General features: G+C 30.5%; 1 protein-coding gene across 3 annotated transcripts in view; it reads right to left on the reverse strand.

The window, feature by feature from the left end:
* LOC136974557 (oxysterol-binding protein-related protein 2-like) overlaps positions 1–26,491 on the reverse strand; it is a 116,215-nt gene that overhangs the window by 19,023 nt on the left and 70,701 nt on the right. For all 3 annotated transcript variants that reach the window (XM_067269473.1, XM_067269474.1, XM_067269472.1), the window contains 6 exons: positions 24,363–24,497; positions 20,152–20,249; positions 19,897–20,073; positions 14,403–14,481; positions 9,819–9,937; positions 2,683–2,887 (listed from right to left, as the gene is read on the reverse strand). In XM_067269473.1, coding sequence (XP_067125574.1) covers positions 2,683–2,887; positions 9,819–9,937; positions 14,403–14,481; positions 19,897–20,073; positions 20,152–20,249; positions 24,363–24,497 — 813 coding nt within the window. The remainder of the gene's footprint in view (positions 1–2,682; positions 2,888–9,818; positions 9,938–14,402; positions 14,482–19,896; positions 20,074–20,151; positions 20,250–24,362; positions 24,498–26,491) is intronic.

Below are 26,491 nucleotides of genomic sequence, written 5' to 3' on the forward strand. Positions count from 1 at the left end.
ATGTCCTATGTTAGTCTTTTATTGATGTGATCTCTATTTTCTAAAGCTCAAATACAGTTTGATAATTGTCGTTTATCTCCACCAATTGGTAATTTGAGATAATTATTTAAAACTTTTGATTGCCATAGACTTTGAGCTGCTCTTGAAAGAAATGAAAGAGAAAAATCTTTTATGAATTTTCTGCTATATGTTTTACTCATTTATCAAATTTATGTCATATCCTTTTTCCTGATTTGCTAGGATTTATCCTGTTTTCCTGTATTTCTTAATAAAGTCTATTAAAATTGTTTTCTATTCTAAAAAATTCTTCACTAACTTTACAACACACATGTTCATATTTTCTGCCATTTTCTCTGACATCAAAGTGCTGATTGGTTAAAAATTTCAAGGTAGCAGGTAAGAGTAATTTTAATCCTGACATCATCAATTAAGCTGTAGTTTTGTTAAGCTGTGGCTACTACCAGTACTTGTTTGCAAAAAGCAATTTAAGCCATGAGTTTAGTCTTAGGACTTGGGCTAGTCAGCCTTTGTTTTTGTAATTGGCCCATAAGGATTGAATGGGGTCCTTTTTGGGATAAGAAAAAGATTTAATACCTTCTTTAGAAGGTACCATCTTAAACATTAAAATTGGTTACTGCATACCAATAAGTGACATGCTTTAAACAGCTGTTTTGAAAGTTTGGAAAAGATTATGCAAAAAATTTTATTTCTATTTTAGCAATTTTCCACAGGGTATATGTGGCTGAAGGGTGTGTAGTGGGAACCTAGGGGTTATCTGCACAAAATTATAGTAATAAGAATAATTCAGTAAAAATGAACAGTATACTACGTTGTTTCCAACAGCTAATTCTGATAACTGTACATCAGTGACACAAATGCAAAGCATAAACAAAGGCATAAAACAGTGTTCAACTACCATATGTATAATATTGTGTGGAACAGTATTATAATGGCAATATACTGTATGGTTCCGTACATAAACTATTAATATAAATGAAATTCTCCCTTTGAAGCATGACGAAATATTTAGTTACCTAGAAGAGTAGTTAACTAGGTAGTGTAATTACATTAGTAGTTAACTAGTGTCCATCTCTATACGAGGCATGTTCAGAAAGTAAGTGTACTGTGACCATAACGGGCTGTGGTTTTTTGTTTTTTGAGAGTTGGCAACACTAAGTGGTAGAGAAAAATCTCCTGATGGAGCGAGCATCGCAGGAACATGGTAGTACATAAACTCATGTTGTAGTGTCCAGTTGTGTGAAAGATGTCGGTAAGAAATCCCGCCAAGTGTGAGCCACGTGCTGTGATCTGCTTCCTACTCGTGGAAGGAATAACACCTACCAAAATTTTTTTGTGAATTCAAAACAGTTCATGGTGAAGGTGTTATGAACAGAACGAGTGTTTAAGTGGTGTAGGAAGTTTAGTGGAGGCAGAACAAATGTTCATGATAAACAGAGAAGTGGAAGACCTTCCATTTTGACTGATGAGTTGGTGCAAAAAAAATAGAGGAAACTGTTCATGAAGACTGCCAATTGACAGTGGATGAAATTTCTGCAATGTTTCCACAACTCTCCAGAACTCTCTTATACGAGACACTCACAGAAATGCTGGGATACCGGAAACTGTGCACAAGATGGGTCCCAAAACAGCTGACAGCTCAAGAAAAATCGGGTCAATAGTGCCCGCAAGTTTCTTGAGCAACTTGAATTGGAAGGTGAGGATTTCCTGAGCTCAATTGTGACTGGAGATGAAACATGGTGGCCCACTACATGCCTGAATCAAAAAGACAGTCGTCACAGTAATGTCACACCAATTCCCCATCTGCCAAAAAATTCAAAACCACAATTTTGGTTAAAAAAATCATGTTCTCAGTGTTTTGAGACTGAAAAGGCATCATTTTGTCAAATTTCAACCTCGTGGGGGGGGGACCCATCAATGCACAACAATATTGTGAGACCCTAAAAAAACTCAAAAGGAGCATTCAAAACAAAAGGAGAGGAATGCTGATGAGAGGAGTGTGCTTGTTGCATGACAATGTCCATCCTCACACAGCCTTAGCCACCAAAGTGCTCTTGGACTCATTTGGTTGGGATATTTTGAACCACCCCCCCGTATTCCTGACTTGGCACCTTCAGATCATCATCTTTTCACCTCCATGAAGGCACACATGGGTGGAATTAAATTTTCAACCGACGAGCAGGTGCAAAAAGAGGTTCTGAAGTGGGGGAAGGAGCTGGCGGGAGAGTTCTTCAAAGAGAGCATAAAGAAGCTTGTGCCATGGCTCGCCACATGCATTGAACGGAATGATGATTATGTGGAAAAATAGTCAACAAGTGTATCAACAATATCCTGTAATTTTTTTTCAAATACACTTTTTCTAAAAAAATATAAAAATTTAGTACACTTACTTTCTGAACATGCCTTGTATATTAATACAATATATTTACAATGTAAAAAGTACTATAATTACATAATACTTTTTCCAAATCTGTAACAATTCATTATACTTCATTTATAATTAAAGTAAGAATGATTATAAACTATATAATTCCTACATTATAAAAACAATTCATTACCTTAAGTTTTTCTGAAGCATTTCATAAAGTTTTGGAAATAAAATCTTAATATTAGTAATATTTTAATTTAATTAAAATTTATTTAATTAATTAAACAATTACCTACCTCTTTTTTCAAATCATCTTCAAATTGCACAGATTGATTGTTAGAAGGATTGCATATTTTAGAATTTAGTTCTTTTGAAATATAATGAGAATATTCTGGTGGAACAAATTTCTTATTTATTTTGATAAATTCATCATAAGCTTCAATGCTAGTAGATTTTAAATAGTTTGGCCATTTACCATACAACATTCTCAATTTATTTTTTCTATAAAACAAAAATAACTTCAGTTAAACATTTAGAAATATTTCTCAGACTACTACTCCTATAATCCCAAATTTAATTAGTTTAGGGCTGCTTCTGAACTCTAAATACTCCCAGAACATATTTAAATATATGTTTTTTTTCATCGTTTTGTTCTTAGGTTCACTTTTTGCATCATCATGTATAGTTCCATAAAGATTACTCAAAATGAAAAATATGTTTTTATTCCTAATGTGTGTATAACAGTGACATAATTTATGAAAAAACAAAGTGATCTATCATATTTGGTACATATTTTTCTTTCAACGGCAACAGTGGGAATTTAACAAGCAATATTGAAACAATTCATAATGCATAGCAATATTTGATAAATGATATACAGAATTATAGCTGCAGTTGTTATGAAATTGATCATTTTTAACTAAAACTATTTGCTAAACTTTGTAATATTGACAAATATTAAATTTAGGTAATTATATATAAAGTAAAGTTTCACATATCTAAATGCCTTTTACCAGTGTGCGCATCATCCACAACAAAGTAGTTACAAACGTTTTCGAACCTAACGAACCAAAATATGTATTTAACATTAAATTTAAAAATATATATACTCTAAAAACAGATAGAATTTTCATAATTTTAATGATTATTATTATTATTATTATTTCATTTATGGTAATTATTATATAACAATACAGTAAAAAGAAAAACAGAAAGAAAATGTATAACAATTTTTAAACATAGTAATGATAATTGTAAACTTAACTTATTCATTATTTCTTTTGATTTCTCATTTTTTTCAGTTTAATTGATCAATACATCCCAGTCATTATATCAACACAATAAAAAAAATTATTATTATATAAAAAATTATGCAATTTTTAGTAAACATTTTAATAAATCAAATTTACATTTTTTTCGTATTGACTAGCCATTATGGTTACTCAGCTGAATCCTTCTTTCTAACATTTGCATTCCACTTTCAACTGTTTATGCCTGAAGCTAATCCATTAACCAGATCAAAAAATTGGCATTATTTAAACCTCACCCACTGTTAAAAGTGCATTGATTAATTCTATTCAATTAAATAATAATTCTAACTTCAAACATTTGTGCTGCAATATTATTTAGTTCTTTATTACTTGAAATTATTATTTTGGCATTTAACAAATATTTTCAGTTCAGTTCATTTATTTCCTAGAAACTATTTATTCTGAGTTAAAAATATTTCTCAACTTAAATTCTTGTGTGTTCTCAGTGAAAATGTGATTTATTAATTTTTGTTTTTAAAGAGAGTCAGAAGCATCCCTTGCCAATTCCATATTGAATATCTTAAATCTGAAATTTTGTTAATTTATATAATTACAGTAGAGCATCGATTATCCGACTTAGTTGGGGACTGGGGTTGGTCGGATAACCGAAAAGTATGAAAAATATATTATTAGTATAGTGTATTAGGCCTGATTTAAATACTAGCTTCCCTTTCATGATCGAGCCAGTGCTGCCAGCTAAAACATGCAAAAATTCAACAAAAATAATATTAACCCTTTCCCGGCCAGGGTACCGATCTATCGTTACCCTATTCGTTTAGCAAAACGGCCAGGGTACCGATTGATCGTTACCCTGTTAACAATCGATTTTTATAAAATTTATCGACAACAGATGTCAGCACTTGACGGCATCGTTTTGTTTATCGTTCATTCTACATATTTTTGTCCAGGTGGTGTTTTTTCGACTTAAAAAATTTTAATTATCGGTTATTTTTTCTTAATTTTTCATTTTCTGATAATTTTTTATTTTATTTTTAGCATATTCATGCAATAATATTGCTATAATAAGTTGATTTATGCTATAATAAGTTTATTCAGTTATAATATGTTAATATATCGTAAATATTTAAGTTATGACCTTCAGTTCTGATATTTTATATATATTTTTTAATTTTTAATTTTTTTTTTAAATCTAAAATATTAGCAAATGTTACATCTATTGCTATTGGTAATCGTATGTTTATTACAAAAATATATAGTCTTGTTTGATATGAAATGAATAAAGTATATTAGTTAATTCTGTTAGATGAAAGCAGAATAAAGTTCAGATTTCAAACAAATGTTTAATATAATGTGCGATAATTTCACAACGAATAAACGTACGTGCATAAATGTAATATCAAACTGTACAGAACAATATTCTACGTCATTCTGGCTCAGTGACAATAAGAATAAAGTTACCAGACAATGTTAATTTTGACAAAAAGTAACAAATTTTCAAGTTTGAATGTCAATTATCATATATTATTTTTTTTTCTCATAAATTTTTCAAACAAACTTTATTGAAAAATGTCGTATTTAAAACTAACTATATTGATAAATATATGTGATTTTTTTCATATGAATCAAATAATAATTTAATTTTTGGTGAATTTTTAAAATAATATTGCCTGATTTACCTATTTGACCTCGGCCGTTTTACAAAATAAAGGGGCGTGGCAGACGGCAGGGAAAGGGTTAAAGTAGCCAAGACATAACCAAATATTGTAGTGCCACATCACTAGCGGACATTTGAATTTGCCGACTAGAATGCGGTCGGTTAATCGGGGGTCGGATAATCGATGCTCTACTGTATTACAAAATTAAATATTACACTGTGATTGTAACTAAAATATTTCTATTCAACACTACCAATCTTTCTGATTGGTGTCTATTTTTCACCGTACGACGATGACGATGAATGTATGCAGGAATTAGCTGAAATTCTTTACCGGTTAAAAGGAAAAACCATTATAGTTGCAGGTGATGTTAATGCGAAATCAGCAACATGATACAACAAAAAGGAGGATAAGAGAGGGACCCTGCTTAACAACCTTATGGATGAGATGGACATGGTCTCGTCAAACATGTCAACGGAACCAACCTTCTATACAGGCTTCGCGGAGGGGTGGACCGATGTATTCATTAACACAACAAATTTAAGCCACATAATCTTAAACTGTGAAACGCAGCTGAGAACCTCCGCGAGCGACCACAGATACATCTTGACTTACCTCCAGTTAGACACCGTCACAAACTGCAACCAAACTACACTTCAAACCAGAATAAATTGGGACTTATTCAAACAAACCTTTGCAGAAATCTGGCTCACTTACCAATTCCCTCAGATAAGGACCAAACAAGACCTGGAAACATACGTGGAATTCATCACCAACACAATAAACAAAGCAAAAAGGATAGCAACAATCACAAGAAAAGAGAAATTCATCAATACGGTCTGGTGAACTAAAGAACTAACTAATAATAAAATGAAAATCAGAAAATTAAGAAAGCAAATACTCAAAAACAAAAATGAAAAGATCCAGGAGAGACTTAAAACAGAATACAATAAAAAACTCAAAAAATATAAAAAGAACATCAATAAACAACGCACAAGGGCATGGAGAAACTTCTGCAGCTAGGAGAATAAAAAAGACCCATGGGGAATACCCTTTCAAACTGTCTTTAAACGCAAGAAAAAAATGCATATCTCCGACATAACTGACAATAACCAGAATAAAATAGACATGGAAGATAACATACGGCAAATCCTAAACTATCACTTCCCAGACGACGACCAGCAGACAGACACGGCACTCCATAAGCAAATACGGGAATTATCAAATCTTCCCTCAACTGGGAGCAACGACAAACCTTTCACCTTCAGGGAAGTTCAGAGAGCCATCAGGACCATGGCAAATAGGAAATCACCAGGCTTGGATACTATTACGGCTGAAGCAATCAAGGCCATTCAAGAAGAAATCCCCTTAGCACTAGTCCATGTCTTCAACGAATGCCTAAGGATGAAAGTCTTTCCTACAGCTTGGAAACGAGCCAGCGTCAAATTTATCCCTAAAATGGAAAACCCTCAAAAACCTATGGATTACTGCCCAATAAGCCTGCTCCCTACAATGGGAAAGGTTTTAGATGGATTGCTCATAAATCGAATAAATTGGCACCTGCACAAGCACAACCTCAACAGTGATAAGCAATTCGGCTTTAAGAAAGGAAAATCAACTACACAAGCAACATTGAAAGTTAAGGAATTCATCCTGAAGGCATGGGACAAAGGCCAACACGCCTTATTGGTGAAAATTGACTTCCAGAAGGCCTTTGATCTTCTCTGGTGGCCAATCGTATTAAAAACGCTTAACGACATCAGTTGCCCCCTGAATCTCAAGAAATTAACACAGGACTATCTTACAGACCGCCAGGCAGGCTTTTTCACTAACAACATAAACATCATAAAGCGGATAACTAGAGGATGCCCACAGGGCTCCAGGGCCGGGCCAGGTCTCTGGAACCTAGCGTTCAACAGTATACTACAGGAAATCCCAGAAACATCTGACGTCAAAATTCAGGCATATGCAGATGATGTCCTCCTAATGGTCGCACACAGAAACTGTAACCGCCTAAGAGATGAGACCAACAGGTTATTAAAAATAATTGAAAACTGGAGCTTTAACAATAAACAGCCAATAAATCACCAGAAATGTCAGGCCATGGTTTGCACACGAAGAAATAAAGGCAGTCATCTCAAAAAGTCAGTAGGGGTTAAAATCGGTAACAAAAGCATCAAGAACGTAGAAAATCTTAAATACCTCGGAATCCACTTCGACAGATCACTCAACTGGAAAACTCACATTCAAGAAATTTGCAAAAAAACAACAGAAAGAGCAAACCTGATACAGCATATCAGCAGGAACACCTGGGGTTTAAGCAGCAGACACACGAGAATGATCTACAAGGGAGCCATCGAGCCTGCGGTGCTGTACAGGGTCCAGACGTGGGGAGAGGCGATCCATAAGGTGCATAACAAGAGAAGACTGCTAGCAATACAAAGGAAAGCAGCAATTCGGATATGTCGAGCATATCGGACAGCACCGACCGATGCCTTGCTGGTTTTGGCGAAATTGAAGCCCATACACTTGAAAGCTGCTGAAATAATCTGGCAGGGGAACCTAAAGAAAGAACACATTGGAGAAATGACAGATACAGAGATAAATAAAGCAATAAACAGAGGGCAACTTCCAAACGATAAACAGCTCATAGACCTAATTAAGAAGAACGATACAGAGGAAGTGGACAAGACAACAACAATAGAAAATCCAGCACAAATGGAGACATACAGAGTAAACACAGATTATGAAGAAAATCCTAGAAGCAATAAGAGCCTAAAGGTTTTCACTGATGGCTCGAAAACACTATCAGGAACGGGTAGCGGTATAATAATTAAAGATCCAAACAACCGAACATGTTACCAGGCAGCCATCCGGCTGGCAGACTACTGTACAATAACACAAGCAGAAATGTATGCCATTGTAAAAGCTCTCAATCATATTCAACAAAACAACTATCAAGAGAAACAAGTCGAAATCTTTTCAGACAGTAGGGCAACACTTCACATCCTACAAAATAAGAAAATTACCACAAAAATTGCACAGGACCTTATTGCAATCTCCGAAAGCACCAGCAAGAATCACAATCTAAGCAATAATTGGATACCAGCCCACAAGGGCCACATGGAAAATGAACGGGCAGACAAACTGGCCAAATGGGCAACCAGAACCAACACGACAAAGGGATATGCCAGAATTCCACTCACTGAAATAAGAGGCCAAATAAACAAAATCACGCAAAATCTCTGGCAACAGGAGTGGGATAGCTCCAAAACAGGACGCTATTGCTACAAATTCTTTCCAACAATCCAAGATAGACTTCAAAACAAACACTTCACCGTGAACTTTGGTGTGACACAGCGCTTAACAAGGCATGGAAACTTCGGGGAATATCTACACCGCTTCTGCATCAGGAAAAGCAACCTCTGTGACGTCGATGACAGCAAGAAGGACGATGTGCAGCATTACCTATTTGAGTGCACGAAATTCACGACAGAACGGGAGAACTTCCAAATGAAAACACTCTACACAGGATTCAACTGGCCCCCGGACGAAAAAGACATTGTGGGTAACAAAACCCTCTTTAGTGCTCTCAACCAATACATCAAAGACACAAAAATTCTCATCAACCCGTACCGGCAAGCAGCAAACCAAACTTCTCTCAACGACACACAAAAAAGCAGCAATCATAATTACAGTGACGAAACAAGCGAGGAAGAAGACGCCGATCAAACATCGGAAGACGAAAACAAGTGATCTAGGCGCAAGATTCACATAATCTGTAGCTGATTGAGAAGACCATTGTAAATAATGTATATAAATGTAAATAGAGTATTACTGTTATTGTTTAAAAAAAAAAAAAAACTTGTTAGCATTAATGCTACTTTTGTAAAAAAAAAAATTGTTTTCTTGTTTCACACACTTTTACAATTCTTACTGTGCGAACCTTGTTTTATTGTGAGAGACAAATATTCCCATCAAAAGCAGTTTTATTTTGTATACTGATTACTTTTTCAAATGTATCTAAATGTGTTCTGCTTTTTAATTCAATAAAAGGCCAGGCAGATGACCGTGGGGTCCCATGGGACCCTTTGGCAGCTTCTCTTCACACTCTCCTGTTTTGCTTTATTTCTTCTTCCCTCTTATTCCCTAACCTTCTTCCCTCTTCCTTCCACTTCACACTCTAGGGCTAAGTCCTTCAGTTCACAAGAAGGACAGCCCTCTCAACTCTTTTACCAATATATTCAACACTACCTAGACAGATATTTAGCAGTCCAAATGCAACAAAATTTTTCAAAGTTTTTTTATTGTGTAAAAATATAATATATGAAATATATTTCTAAAAGAAAAAAATGTAAAAGTGTGATATCCTTAAGAATATCATACATTTACATTTATAGAATATCTGCAATTTATAAAAGTTTTATTAATAATTATTTTTTTTAATCATATTTTAGTTTCCCATAGCATGAAACAAAATTTGTAAAGCTAAACTTTACTACTTACTTTTTGTCTGTAATATAGCCTTCAACAGTGTGTGCATTTTGACCAAGCCAGTTGCAAGGTTTAAAATGAAGAACAGTACTTAAACCACTCTTTTTACAAATGATTTCTGTATTTCCATACTAAAATATATTTATAAAAATTTTATTAATTATATAGTTTTTAATACAAAAGCAGAAGTAAATGCAAATTTTATTTGTTGACATTTTAAAAAATTTATAAATCAATAATCCAATAAAAATAGTTAAATAAATGTTAAATTTCATTTTTGGTGTAATTTTTTAAAAATTTAAGAAATAAAAGTATTATACACTTTTTGTAAAATTTTTCATTATTGTTTCCTGTTAAAGTACTTTTTCTTTTTTAATTATGTTACTTTCATTCACATTATTTTGATTATTTTATTAGAATGTCTTCTTATAACTTTGAAACTAGAATAATATCCTTTTTCTTACATTCAGCAAATCCTATCAACTACTCTCAAAATATGGATAAATTTTGAAGATAATGAATCTATTACTAAACCATAAATATAAACTATCACAAAGAATAATTTCTTTTTGCAGAGCTGTCTTCACAGGTTTGCGATCTGTGCATTTTCATGGACTCTCTTAGTTAATACTTGACTGTGTTCATACAAAAAGCTCATATATTTACATTTTGCATTTGGTCACATATAATATGGAGCCAGCACTTGCCTCTAGGACACACTATATTCAAAATTCCAATAAATCCCACATAAAATAATGTAGTAACTTTTAAACTAGGAAGGTATAACATTTAATTATTTCTAATACTCATTAAAGTGCTCTTAGAAGTATTTAAATACTTCCTAAGAAATTTAAAACAAAAATTTTTTAATGAAAAACAAGTTGTTCCTATATAAAATGTTCTCTTCAAGAGTATAGACATCTTAAAATATTGAGCCTACTTTCATAATTTTCAATCTTATGCCATATTTGAAAATTCTTATAATTAATTTGGCATCAACATTGAAAGAATTAGTTTATAAAATGACTAAGATCATTAATTTAAAATAGTAAAGAAAGGAATAACTTATTTCTACATTAGGCATAATCTTTTATTATTTTTATTAAGTATTTCATAATAAGTTGTTATGATGTATCTAAATATTTAAAATTCTAAAAGTGAATCTACAATAATATGGTTTCATCTTCAGTATTCTATTGTTGTAACTCAAAACTAAATTTAGTCCAGAAAATCTATATTAAATAAAAATATTGGACTGTAATGATTAATTAGATTAGAATACAATTCTTTTTAATTATTCATAAACTGGCAAATTTATCAGTAATTTTTAAGTACAGTACATTTGACATATGAAAACAAAGTCATTCATATGTCAGTGCAATCATTAATTTTTGAATAAAATACCAAACATAATCTGTAATCATTACTCTAAAAAAACTAAATGAAATTATAACTATTAAAAGTTCACAAATTTAAATCTTTTTAATCATTTACATATGAATAGAATATTTCAATTCATTAAAGCAGCGTTTCTCAACCTGAGGGTCGCGAAACAATAATGAAATCATTTTATGAGAAAAAATCATTTATTATAAACTTATAAACATTTTACTTACAATAAGTACACATATAAAGAAAAGAAAGAGCACGTACACACCAAGTTGGAACTTGTAAATTGTTCATGTATGTATACGTCATACATGCAAGTTCATACCCATCGCTATAAATGCAGTGACATAAAATAATAGGAATAGTTGTATTACATTTTTTATACTGTCAGTATTTTCTTAATGTATAAAATTAGTGCAATGTGATTATATAATATTGTGGGAACGCCGGGGGGGTAGGACGGAGTCGTACCTCCTTTTTGTCGGCAAACAGGTCGGCAAGACCCATCCCACTGTCAAGGATGGCTAATTTTTCACGATATCCCGACTTGTCGGAATCGGGTAATTAATTGTCAGGTCGAGTGGAGGAAGTGTGCGGGTTCGACAATAAGGTTAAGGCGATATTCGAAATAACAGAGTCAGGAAAGAACAAATAAAGATTTATTTGGAGAGATAACCTAGCACAGTGAATCTGCGCATCCCGTCCCTAATCGCGGGAGAGAGAGAGTTCACAATTGTTGGGGGGGGGTTCATACCTCTCGGTTATCGACAACAATCGCAGAATGTTCTTCGGCTCGGGCAGCGGCTCTGGCAGTGGGTGGAAGGATCCGGCGTCTTCGGAATGGCCTTCGTATGGGACTCTGTTTCGCCGGGAAGTTTGTCTTCTTCAGACGTTCAGCCACCCCCGTTCTCAGATATCTCCCCCCTATTTATACTCCCGATCGCGTCCGCCACGATCACCAATCGCGACGGAGGGTGATGATTCGGGCTCCGTGACTCAGAAGTCGGATCCAGAGAGGAGGGAAGCGTGTTTGACGGCGGAAGACTGTACATCCTTCGAATCTTGATCGCTATCTCTTGAGAGGTTTGAACAATAAAAGTTTAAATTTGATAATTTTCATTTATAAAACATTAAAATTGGGCTGGCCGGCTTAATTCGGTCCTCACAATATTTTAAAAAATTTATAATTACGGTCAAAATTCAATTAGTAATAGTTACACGTACTCTGTTATTATTCCTTTGGATGGGGTCGCAAAATATTAATTTTATTTATATTTACTATTTGGGGGGAGGGGTTGCGGAGCTAAAGAGATCTAATTTTTATGAGAAAAAATCAATTATTATAAACTGGAGGGTTAAGAAGGTTTAAAGAAGGTTTAATAAAAGAAGGTTTAATTTTAATCTGCTATTATTGAAAATTTAAAGTGGTTTGCTTTTTTATGTCTAAGCCAATAAATTTTAATGAGAGTATTAATTAAGCTGACACTAAATGCCACTTTAAGTTGTTATATACTTATGACATTCTAGGTAAATACCATAAGCTCATTTTTTCAAATTTTAAAGCATTACGCATGTAATAGTAAATTCCATAAGTTTAATATCTGTTTTTGATCTACCATTGGTTACTTATTTTGTACTTGAAACTAGTTCATAAATAAATTGCTATTGGTATCTATAGGTAAACTACTTTGGTATTTGAATATTTAACTTATTATAAATACATTATATAATAAATAACAAATTCCCAAACAACAAATTTAATATATTAAATTATAATGTAGAAAATTATCTCTCAACCAATTAACCATCAACAAAAAAACCATTAAATGACTAACAATTTTGTCATCCAATTCTGATCAATGTTGCCTTATTTGTATAGCTATCTATAATTTAATAATAGATATCAAATGCAAGAAATCGTCTAAAGTATTTCTTCTTTGCTTTTTTAATTTCCAACACTTTTTAGATTTTACTAAACTACCACATTAAATGTAGGTGTTATAATTCTGTTATGAACAAGATAGCTTAAAAATCTTTGTTCCCCATTGAATTATTTAATCTAGACTGGGTGAGAATTTTTGAAACAAATGGTTTTTTTTTTTTTTTTTTTGTCTCTGTACAGTAACTTTAAAAGAATGTTGAGCCATTACCTATATTTATACAATCAAAATGTTTATTTAATTGTCGTCAATAAACAATGTAAAAGTGAGATTTTGTATAATCAATTCTCTTTAGACAAATTTATATTTAGATTTTGCAATTTATATCAATTGTGAATTATAGCTATAAAAAATACACCATATTTATATGTAAATGAATTAATGCCAAAATCGTGCAACATATACTGAAATCTTGTGTGTGTTCTCTCCTTTGACTACTCAAATAAAAAAATAAAAACATTTTGTGTTTTTTTGTTACTTAACATAAACTTATTTTTTCAAGTATAAATTATTTTCTAAATACTCCTAAAAAAATAAATAATGTCAAAAATGCTTTAAAAACTTTTGTTTTTTCATATATATTTATTATGTCAAGAAATTTTATGATTCTAAAAACATGTAATCTAGAAATCTGAATTTCTGATATTTGTTTTTATTATATTATATAGTTTATATTATCAGATGATAATAGAATATATGGATAAAGACAAACTGTTCTTTCATCATTATACAGGGTGTCCATAAAGTCAGTGTGCAATTTAAAAAATTTATAACTATTAGTATTTGTGATAGAAAAAAAATCTCTGAAAAGTATTAGAAAGCTTAATGTACCCATCAACAGTTTTAAGTAAAATTATTTAGTAATTCGTCAACACAATAATTTAACAATTTTTCGAAACTTTAAAAATACTTCTTTTTCAGAATTATGTATGACCCATGGCTTCAACTGAAGAAAAAGTAAACTATGTCCTTTGGTTGGCTGAACTTGGCTACAATAAAACAATAAAAAAGTATACATTTTTCTTATTTCCAATACATTCTACATAATTTCTCTGTCACAAATACTAATAAATTTATAAATTTTTTAACTTGCACACAGACTTTATGAGCACCCTGTATATTTCCTTATTTTTGAAAAAATTAAAACAATTTTATGATTTTCTTTGTTAAATAAATTAAATACAAATGATTTTATTAAGTTTATAGAAATAAAGTAATTTCTGCCAGCAAAAAATTGATTAGTAAAATTAAGATTTGAGAAACTTACTTGTTCAAGCCACATTTTTCCAACAATAATGTTATGAACACAACAATCTACACCAGTCCAAGTATATATTTCTTCTTTCCTATCAATAAAGATAACTTTAAAATGTGAGAAATTTATTATTTACATATACAGTAGAGCATCGATTATCCGACTCAATTGAGGACTTGGGTTGGTCGGATAATTGAAAAAATGGATAACCGAAAAGTATGAAAAAATACGATATTAGTATAGTATATTAGTATATCCCTTGTAATTAGTATATCGCTATTAACCTACTTCACATTGAATTTTCAACGGGAAATAATAATCGTCGCTATTGTGTCGTTAAAAATTATTTCTTTATTTTGCACAAAATAAATACAAAAATAAAGAAAAAAATAAAAAATTAAGCATGGTTTAAATACTGGCCTCCCTTTCATGGTCGAGCCAGTGTTGCCAGCTAAAACTCGCAAAAATTTAACAAAAATAACATTAAAGTAGCCAAGACATAGCCAAATATTGTAGCGTCACATCACTAGCAAACATTTGAATTTGCCAACTAGAACGCGGTTGGTTAACAGTTGTGATGGTCAGATAATCGATGCTCTACTGTAATATACTAGATTAAATTCTAAGTTTCTTCTGTTGTTTTAATATCATTGTTTTTTGATTCAACAAATAGATAAAAATCATGTAAAGATTCAAGTATTGTATTGATTTGTGTTCCATGATTTTATATTTTTAAAAAGTTTCAATAAATTATTTATGCATTCAGTATTTTGAAAAGTTTGTTTTATCTAACTTCGTTTAAATGCTTATGTTCCAGAAATTGAGAAATTTACAAATTTATTATTTTTAAAACTCTGATATTTCAAACTATTAAAATCTCAGTTTGAAATGTCTAAGAGTTTCAGACATCATTTCTAATATACTTAAAAAACTATTTATTCAGTTATAACACTAATTTGTTACTAGTTAAAACTGACAAGAGATAATTTGTTGATTTAAATTAGAACTATTATATACTGCTACATTTGTCAAAATATAAGAAATAATTAATTGACTTACTGTAGGAGAAATGACAGATAATATATAAATTATTTTGTATTTTGAACTAGATTAGTCATTTGATTATTTCAATACGAACTAATTAATTATTTACTAAGAATTTGGAAAAACATTCCAGTATCTTTAAAAACATAAGTATACTACCACTTTATTATATGATTTTATGTATGTACATACATACTTGAAAAATCAAGATTTACATTTTAATATAATAAACAATATCTTTTGTATTAAATTATTTTTCCCTAAACAAAATATAAAATTTCTTCAATTATTTTTATAGATTGATATACAGTCATGTGCCATATAATGTCCACTTGAGCAATGCCCAACCAAATTTACATCCATGATCTCAGGAGGTTAAAATATTGGAGAAGGGAAAATTTTAATCACTGAAAATCATGGGGAAACTTGGTCTAATAGGATGGAAAAAGGTAGTTGGTATAGGGAAAAGCTTGTTAAGGATTTGGCAACGCTGATCTCATGTCTCTTGTGTACAAAGTGATTGTACTGCCAGGCATAAAGTTTACTGTACAACCAGCATTGCCAAGTCACAAAATTTTAAAAGTTTTCAGAAAATCTTATAGGAAGTTCTCAATTTCTCCAGATTTAAAATAATTATGTAAAAAAAAATTATGACACAGGAATAATTGCATAATAAACATTTTAATTAATACTGTATTGTAAAGAATATCTTGGCTATTAACTCAATATAGATACTTAGTAAAGCTAAATGGGATACTGTAGTGTATGATGTTTGCACTATGCTGAAATCACAGAAGTTCCTATTTCACAGAACATATCATGGTCATTAGACCACAATATGTTCTGTGAGTAATAAATGACTATTTAAAATATAGTTTAAAATAAATTTTTTGTTTTACTATTGCAATGATATATTTGTTTTATGTAATACATTAAAACTGGATTGCTTTTCTTATTTTGCATAAAATATCAATGTTTATAATGTAAAATACAATATTTACCACTTCAATAGTTTTTTTTTTCATATTTTCATTAAATTACTTGAGTATTAATGGTACTACAGCATTAAGCACTACAATACTTCAAAAGATAAAGCTAACTGAAAATGCTTATTCAAAAAATACAACCACCATACAGAACTTTTTTTTAATATTAAGCCTGCTTTAAGCATTAACAAAAAAAATTATAAGTATTTTATTTTAAATTTTGTTTTAAAAAATATAAATATAGAATGCTTTTAAATGTTCTACCTTGACTATTTATCTACAACTAGCATCAAATCTAATTATAGAAAAATAATTTTTTTATGCACAAATTCATTTCTATTCCTTTATTTTTTAATTAGTTAACATGATTTTAGTGAGATCTATTTTCATCTAAACATTTCAGTAATTGAGTAACAAAGTTTGCTGAATAGACTGCAACATTTCTGATGTTATTTTAGCATATACATTGCTTATTCATTGCATTACTTTGCATCTTGAATCATTGTCAGTTGTTGAAACAAAAAAATCCATAAGAAGTAATCAACTGTTGTTAGGTCTAGTAGTCTAGGTTTTCTTTCTCTAAGAAAGAAACAATCTTAAGAATCCTTTACATACATTGTAAAAATCTTTTGAAAACATTGGAAACATTGTAAAAATCATTAGAATACAATAAAATTTATTATCTGGCAACAGAGTAAGATACCATTTTTAGTCTTGGCTGTATATCTTTTGTATTATCTGTGTATCTATCACAAAAGCCATTGTGATTTATGTTGAATGTTAATAAATGCTATGTTAAAACAATGTAGGGTTGAAATAAATTCAATTTAACGTATTTTTTTTGTTATGTTTGTTAACTTAAATTATTTTAACAAAAAGTATGTTATGATTCCATCTTTCATCTATAAAAAACAATATTAGTATTATGAATATAGATATGGTTGGGTTTAAAATAAAATGATGATGATATAATCTTTAGAAAAAAAGCACAAACATATTGCTGCATAGAAATTATCATACAGGAACACACTTGAAGAAGAAGATAGACTTTACTTTGTAAAACTTATTATTTTTGTACAAAGGATATACATTTTGAGCTATTTGCTCCTCTTCAGTCCTTCTTTTGTACAATTATAAATACTGAAACAATTAAAGCTGTAAATGATTAAAAAAAATTTGAAAAAATTTTGTAGAAAAACATAACTATAAAAGAAATAAAACCCACTAAAAGATATAATCTAGATAGAGTGCTATATTGTAAAAATAATGGCATTTGTAATATATGCACATACACACATATTTTAATAAGTTTTTAATGTACAGTGATACCTTGGTTTTCGTTGATAATTTGTTCGAAAACAATCAACGAAATCCGAAACCGATGAAAACAGAGAAATTTTTCCATAGGAATCAATGTAAATCCGATTAATTCGTTCTAGAGACTTCAAAATACGCACAAAAAAACACATTTTTTAGAGAATGAATATAGCTTTTAATACTAAAAACAATAAGAAATGAACATAAAATGAATATATAAGACTAATATAATAAATAACTGAACATTTAACATGGTATTTACCTTTTTGCAGACTCTGTGTATGAAAGACGGTGAGGAGTGTTGGAATCAACGATCGAAATTGTTGTTAAATGCTATTCGACATTGTCTCCGAAACAGAATCGACATTTACTGCTTTTCTTTGATCCAAATTAATAATAACTGTTCAACATTTTCAATTGTTTGCGATCTCTGTTTCGTTAGTACATTTACGCCTTTCGCTACATTACACGCTTTTATCGCTTCCTTTTTCAACACAATGGAACTTATTGTGGATGGTTGGCAACTTCTCGTACATGCGGCTGATTTCAGCAATCTTAATGCTGCTCTCATATTTTTCTATGATTTCCTTTTTCAATTCAATTGTGTTCCTCACATTCTTCTTCAAAGGCCTGCTGGCTCTGGAAACTTTCTTTGGTCCCATGATGGAGCTAACAGAGTTAACTTACTAAACTTGATGTGCAAAACTTTGAAACAGAAACCAAAGTGCCGATGATTGGTAATTGTTCGTGTCACATATAATTTCGTTAAAAAAACACCTTACGATGCACTAACACTTTCGGGAATCACGCCCTGTCATGGCAAGATGATGTCTTCTCTTTAACCAGACAAAAACCGCTTCCATTTTCCTGCCTAACCTGTTCTTGTATATGCGCACCGGTGGCCGGTGGTCCTCCAATCAGCATCCCTGCTCGTCTGTAGCTCTCTGTCAAGTCCGCCACTCATTCAAATAGAACGGATTGCACGGAACGATCACTATTGGTCCAGATTCGACCAATCCTAACAAGACACGAGCCACCACAACAAACAGGAAATGAAAGCAATCAAATTGTTTCGCTAGATGTGCGGGTTAATGCTTGCACAACGAGAAACAACGCCATACTGCAGAGGAGAATGTGAGTCACCCACTGATTTTGGCGAGGTCACGTGGGCACACTGACGAAATCCGAAACAACCAACGAAAACCGAGACAAATTTTTCACAAAAAAATCGACAAAAACTGAAACCGACGATAATCGAAGTCAACGAAAACCGAGGTTTCACTGTATTAGTCAAGTTAAATGCATTATATACACTTAAAATTAAAATATTAAATCATTTATTACTAGTTAATATATATGTTATGGACAAAGTGATTAATTGGGCATTATGAATAATGACCAAAAAAGGCACGCAGTGTGATAAATATTGATTAGCTTATCAAATTGACCGGTCATTATGAATACTGCTATCACCTAGTCTGGCAAAGTGATAATAATATGTTGAGGAGTGATCATCCAACATACGCTAGCCAATCGGCATTCTTGAGTTGTTCATGCGTATCATGTTTAGTACTGAATTTTAAATTTGATTAAAAAAACTCCACTTACTTCATTTAGAAATATTTATTTTTTGTGAATTATTTCCAAGTACTATTAACTGACATTCTTCCAGTAACTTAGAAGTAACTTTAATTTTTGACTCACTTTTTGTATTTATTGACAAATATGTTGATTTTGTAAAAATTTGATTGTTCTCACCTTTTTCTGCTATTAACTTGTTTAATCAGCTGTTGAAGTGATTATTCATATTAATTACCGATTCCTCCATGATAATTTCTTTTGTCAAAAAAAAAAAAAAAAGATTAACTACTGGTCACATAAATTTAAAATTCAGTACTAAATGCAATACACAGTGCACAACTAAGATATAAGTTCTGATTGGCTAGCGTATGTCAGATGATCACTCCTCAACGTATTATTATCACTTTGCTCGACAAGGTGGTAGCAGTATTCATAATGACCGGTCAATTTGATAAATTATTGAAATTTATTACAATGCCCAATTTTATTGGTCATTATTCATAATGCCCGTATTAATCACTTTGTCTATAACATATATATATATATAGAAAGGGTTAATATAAAATTATCTCACTTACCTCAATAATTCAACTGTAACAGTACCCTCAGGATTTATTACTACTGATTTCCCCCAGAATTTTAAATGTGGTTGAACAGAGCCATACATAGTAAAATGAGGTGATTCTGCATGATAAGCACTGATAGGAGGATGGTGACTTACTTGTTCACATACCATTTTTAAATTAATATTTTCCCTTCAAAAATAAAAATAATTCTTATTACACAACAAAAAATTTAATAATTTAAAATAAAATCTAAAAAATATTTCTTACTTAAAAAATTCATATGTTTCACCTAATAATGGATTGAATGGCTTTCCTAGTCTTTCCCAATTACAAGCCAATGTAGAAACAACAAATGCTGAGACATACTAATAATAGAAATTTATGGAAATAAATATAATTTTTTATAAAAATAATCATATTATTTTTAAGATATTTCATACAAAGATTTGTATGAAGTAAATTTAATTAATTATAAAAAACTAGAAGTTATAGAAATTATTATTTTGTTAATTCTAAAAACATCACAGCAACTTACTTTACACATCATATATTTTCTTTACTAAATCCTCATCATCAGATTTTAATTATTATTTTAAAAATTCTCATTTATAATTGTTTTAAATGAATATTTTGTAACAAAGCAAATAATATGGAAATATTTCCAAAATAATAAGATTACTATCATTATTAAACTGCTATAAAACAGTTCTTTACTGTCCTGTTGTTTGTTTGAAATTCTGCATTGTGTTTAAACAAGTTTATATAAAATTGAAATCTATTCATCCATCCCCACCACCATCTAATATAATTTTAAAAAAACATAAATTTGAAATTTAAGCAAGAATACTTAATCAAAAAAGACAAATCAATATTCTAGCCCAGTATTTCCCAACCTTTTCAGCTAACAAACCTCAAACAATTTATTCTAGTGTCATGACTTCCCAGTATTTTATACAGTACATTAAAACAGTACATTAAAAAAATGGATATGACTATTTTGAAACATATCTGATACTGTGAATCAACACTTATTAATCCTAGTTTATAATGATAATGATCACTTGAGTAAGGTAATTGTTTATCAATGGATAAAATGTTCTCAGAATAGCCAAGAATAAGTCAAAGATAATCCACATTCAAGGCAACTATTGACATTATGCACTAGTGAAATGATCATAAAGATAAAAGAGCAAAAATTATTGTGACATCATCATAATACCAGGCTGCAATTTTTAATCATATTTTTAACATGTTCACGGCGTTACGAGGCACATGTGACTCATATGGACATGTCTAGTTAGGGCAACAGACATAATTGCTTGTTTTTTCGTAAGGTGGCGCATATGTTTTGATAACACAATTCTACAAACATCATACTTGATATATCGATATTATTTTATTAGGTGCAATAAAATATATTAATTTAATAGTACGAGGCAGCACTTGTGACTCATGCTGCCCAATATTAAAACAGACTGAGTCACCCATGACTTGTAATGCCCAGCAGCTGCCTAAATGTTTATCTACTGACGCCATGAACGTGTTAATTTATTTAATTTGAAATATATGTTCTTCATATCAAATTAGTGTCTTGCCCCTGTACATCATACTTTTCCTGATAACAACAGTGTCATGTCAGTCATCTATATAATTCCATTCTGGGAGAAATTTTTGAATTAAAATCATGCAACTTCTAGTGCAACCCGGAAGTTCGTATATAGTTAACAGGACTTCCTGTCCCTAAGCTTCCCCGTCTAATCACAACTTTCTATCTAAAATCATTCTCAAGATTAAGAAAAGATGGACATCAGGCAAACAACAGTGAGAATTTATAGATCTACAATTTTTCAAATTACAGCCCAATAAGAAAAATTTTAAAGGCCAGTCAAAAAGGCTGTTTAGTTCCTTTAAAGAATAATGTTAGAGAAATTGCTAGGATCTACAGAAAAATGTTGACTGGTTTTTATATCATGACAATTTATCTTCACAAACAGCTGTCTCCATTCAAAAAATTTTTGACAAGAAAAAACATTCCTATGATACAATATTCTCTTTAGTCACTTGACATCATTTCCTCTAATTTACTTCTATTCCCAAAACTCAAAATGAAGATAACAGATTTGTAAGTGTTCAGCCATCACATTAGTTTGAATGGTTGGAATATTTCAATTGTTATTAACTAAATTTTTAATTAACTCCTTACTATAAAAATCTTGTGTCTGTTTATTTAGAAAAAAAAATCTAAAGTTAAAATAAAAATATCAAAAATGCTCATCAGTAGATGAGCATTTTTGATCTCAATTACTGGTTTTAATATGACCATATACTATATATACTGGTATGAATATACCAGATCTCAATTACTGGTTTTAATATAACAACAAAATTTGGTCACAAATTTGACAATTACTACTTAAATCAATATTTGAAGCCATTTATTTACATTACATAATGAACATTTCAATAAGTTTGCCTCAACTTCAAAAATCTTTGCACCATGGAGAGGAGTTGTCCATTCTCCAGATCCGAATCCTAAAATTTCTTTTTATAGAGTGTACTAAGCCAACTCAAATTTTAGAGGAGCTTGAGTCACTTATTGACTATAAAATCTTACTATTCCAAGATATGTTCTTTAAAATATATCAAATTTTTGAATATCAATGAGAAAAATTAAGATTAGTTCAGGATAAATATATTAGACATTGTAATATAAACAACTTCAAATGCTGATTTAGATGAATATTTGCTAATTGTTACATGACTAATTTCTGTTATCACATTAATTAAAACTTACAATTAACTTCTTGGCTAAATTAGTCTCATATTTAGTAATGGATGAGCATTTGAGATTTTAATTCTAACTTTAAACTTTTTTTTTTTTTATCTGGTTCAGTTGTAATAGCATACTAAAGTCAGTAGGTGAATTTTGGATCGTTATGTAAATTAATATCTAATAAAAAATATTAAAATTATACAGTATAATATACTCTAACATTTGCTATTAGGCATGACAAATAGAAGCAAATTTGGAAAAATTAAGCAAAAACTAACTAAAAATGCAATCAAATTATTCGTCATTATTCAGTGTGACATAAGGTTTATACCTTATGTCACACTGAATAAATGTCAAGTTGCTCCATGACAAAATTGTCAATTCATGTTAAACAATCAACTAATATAATAGCTTCGAAACGTCATTCACTGTATAAGGCTAAACAAACAGCTCTATGCACTGGTGCATCCCTAAAAACAAAATATGCAGATGCTGCCTGAAATAATAGTACCATTTTTGCACTAAATGAGTAATTTATAATTTTGGTTCTGCAACAGTTGTATTTTTACAGATTTTTAAATATCAAATTCATGAAGAACAAATTTATTGTCTAGGATATTAATAAATAAAACAATGTTTGTTATACTGGTTTAATTGAATATTTTTATACATATTAGCACAATTTTAGATTGATTCAAAATTACATTGTAAATGGTGAAGTTGTTAATGCAATAGCATATATCACAAATAATCATACACAGTACTGATCTTACATATAGTTTTTGGATGACAGGTGATTTCGGTGTTGCTGATGATGTGTTTTAGCCTTAGTAAGCACAAGAATAAAAGGGGAAAAGGACACGGCTATTGAACACCTGTCATTAGTACAACAATTCTGTTTATGCAAAATATCCCATATATTAATATTACTTAACTTAATTAAAAATAACTGATATGTCTTATTTTGTTCCTACTTAAGCTGTTAATTTGTGCAAATTCCTTTATGAATTGTTTCTATGTAAAATTTTTTTCATTTTATTTTTATTATTATTTGGAATTTTTCCACCCTCTAAACTCTGCATCCCTAGGCCCAGGTTTAGTGAGCATAATGGGAAATGTGACTTGGGTTGTATGATGATGCTTCTATCTACTTATTATAAGCAATCATTATTAGAAAGCAGAAGTTTTAACTGTTTCTGGCAAACATTTGTATTGCACTATTTATCTTCATAATTAAATTTGCCTTTTTTTATACTTTGTGGTTTTTAAAAATTTTTCAATATCATTTTCTGTAATGTTAGGCAAATATTAACTATATGGTGGCACTTATATTGTTAATGCTTCTTAGTAGCCTAGAAAGTAGAGTGGAAATGTTAATTATTTTTAAGCAAAATTTGTATTTACAAACTTTATTTCAACTTGGATTTTGTCATGGCTGTTAGCTACTTTCTTCATTCTTACTCAATCTAGGCCTAGGTTAAACAAAACTTATTTACTCAAAATATTGTTTATAGAGACAATTTCTACAAGAAATTACAGAATGTAAGGAATAAACAAATCTATGTTTAATTTGTAATTATTATAGTGAAATAGATAAGTAAACTTTATAAGCATGACTTTGCAACAGTATTTTATATATTCCATCATACTACAGGCAACCAATTAGTATTAAAAACATTAATTTAAAAATAATAAATCAAATTACTTCCAATCTTTCTATCGGATCCTCACTTTCATTTGCTTTCTGAAGAAGATGGGAATATTCCATGTTTTCTGAAATGCGTTGCAAAAAACTTAATGGTTCATTAAAAACAATTGGCATCGTGATTTTTGAAAGTTCCTAGATAAAATAAATCAAAATTTAAAATTTCTGTTTAAGTAAAATGTAATCTGGAAAAATTTATTCTTAAATATATAACAAAACAATTCAGATAGTCTAAATACTGAATATTAATAACACTGAAAAAATCAAACCTTACAATTGGACGGTTATTCTATAGATAAACACACTTTTATTCCAGCAAAATGACTAATTAATTAAACAAAAGTTTTCAACCTTCATTTGATGTGACCTGAAAATGATCATTAAATGATAGCTGAAAGCATTTGTTCAATTAAATTAAAGTCATTTTGCCAGTGGCATGCAGTGACAATTTTCAAGAGAGACCAGATGTGAGAAAACATATTTTACATACAATATAACAATTATTATTTAAACACCCAGAAAAAAAATTTATTTTATTCACACATTATTGGCACATTAATTTTACTTTCCTAGCTCTGTTATATATAACAGATAGAAAGTATAACGATCAGTCAAAAAATTACCCTTTCCCTAAATATTTTTACATTTTTGGATTCATAGGACCTTGAAACATCAAGAAATGCAAAATATTTGGGATTTTTTCTGTGTATACATCTTAGTGTGTGTGTGGGGGGGGCACGATTTTGTTCACTCTCTTTGACCTATCCAATGGTCCAATGTTGAAATTTTTCTCCATTGCGTGTGGTGCCATATTATAGCCTAATGAAAATGACATGTTTTTAAAAAAATAATTGTGGCTATTGTATCATCTGAAATTATTTTTCGAAGTTAGTTTTAATATAAAAATTATGACTACCAACATCTAGTTTCAAAAACGTTCCTATGCTGAAACAAAATATCTTGGGTCAACCAGTCAAGGTCAGCAGATCGCGACCTGAGATATGTCAGGAATAACACTGTACAGATTAAAGCTTAATAAAGGGATAAAGCTTAATAAAAAGATAAAATTCCTTTAATTACTATTGAGGTTATCTGCATCAGAATCAAAGTTGGTCAACCATCTTGTTTCTTTGTTAATCTACAAAGTAAATTTAACCACCCAAAATTAGGCAATAACTTACTCGGCAGTTTATCCCAAAGATTTACACGTTGAGGGTAATTCTGTAGATTAAAGTGCATTTAAACTTGATATTAAAACGTGTTCAACTAACCTTTAACATTCACATTTTGCAGCATATCTCTGTAATTTTACAATTTTGACAACACTGAAATCTTAATTAAATTATTCTAGTTTATTCAAGTCTAAAAATCATCGTGAATTCAAATCCTACTGTTTTTCTAAACAATGATTCAGAGCAGGATATTACTAATATAATAGCTGTTGTCTGCGTGTGTTTGTGTGTGTGAATTCCTTATAACTCCAGCAATTTTCGTCCAATCCAGATGAAATTTTGATTATATTCATTTTATGTTCTGGCAGAAAGTATAGGGTACTTATTTTGGGAAAATATTAGCTATAGAATAAATGTTTTATCGATTTTGGATCAGTGATCACACTATTGTTGCAGTGACGTCATTGACCATGAGACATTTATGCTTGACGAGGGAATTTCCTTTAAGTTACATTTTTAAACATCTTGGCAAATGGTATATTTTAAACTTCATTAAATTTAAACTTTAAAAATGATAGCTGCATTAGGCCACTCTTTAAAAAAAATCTTTCCATAGTGATGACCATGGGACACTATTATCCAATCAGAAGTAACAACCTAACGAACCTGTTATTTAGAAAGTGTTATCGCTCACCTAACTAACCTACTGGCACATACAATTCATCTTTGTTTTATCAATGTGGAATTAAAAGACTCACTATTTTGTAAAAAAAAAAAAAAAGCAAAGCCTAGAGGAAGTGTAAGAGTAAAATTGGTCAACTCCATGTTGCTTTATACCATTCAAGAAACCAAACAATATTAAGTTGTCTATTACTAAAGGAAGACAGCAAGGAAATCTTTTAAAAGATAAAAGACAGTACTGTGTTTACTCAGAATGTATAAAAAATTTTATAAAGA

The sequence above is a fragment of the Centruroides vittatus genome, unplaced genomic scaffold (genome assembly GCF_030686945.1).
Source record: "Centruroides vittatus isolate TY-2023 unplaced genomic scaffold, ASM3068694v2 contig_350, whole genome shotgun sequence".
Taxonomy (NCBI): Eukaryota; Metazoa; Arthropoda; class Arachnida; order Scorpiones; family Buthidae; genus Centruroides; species Centruroides vittatus.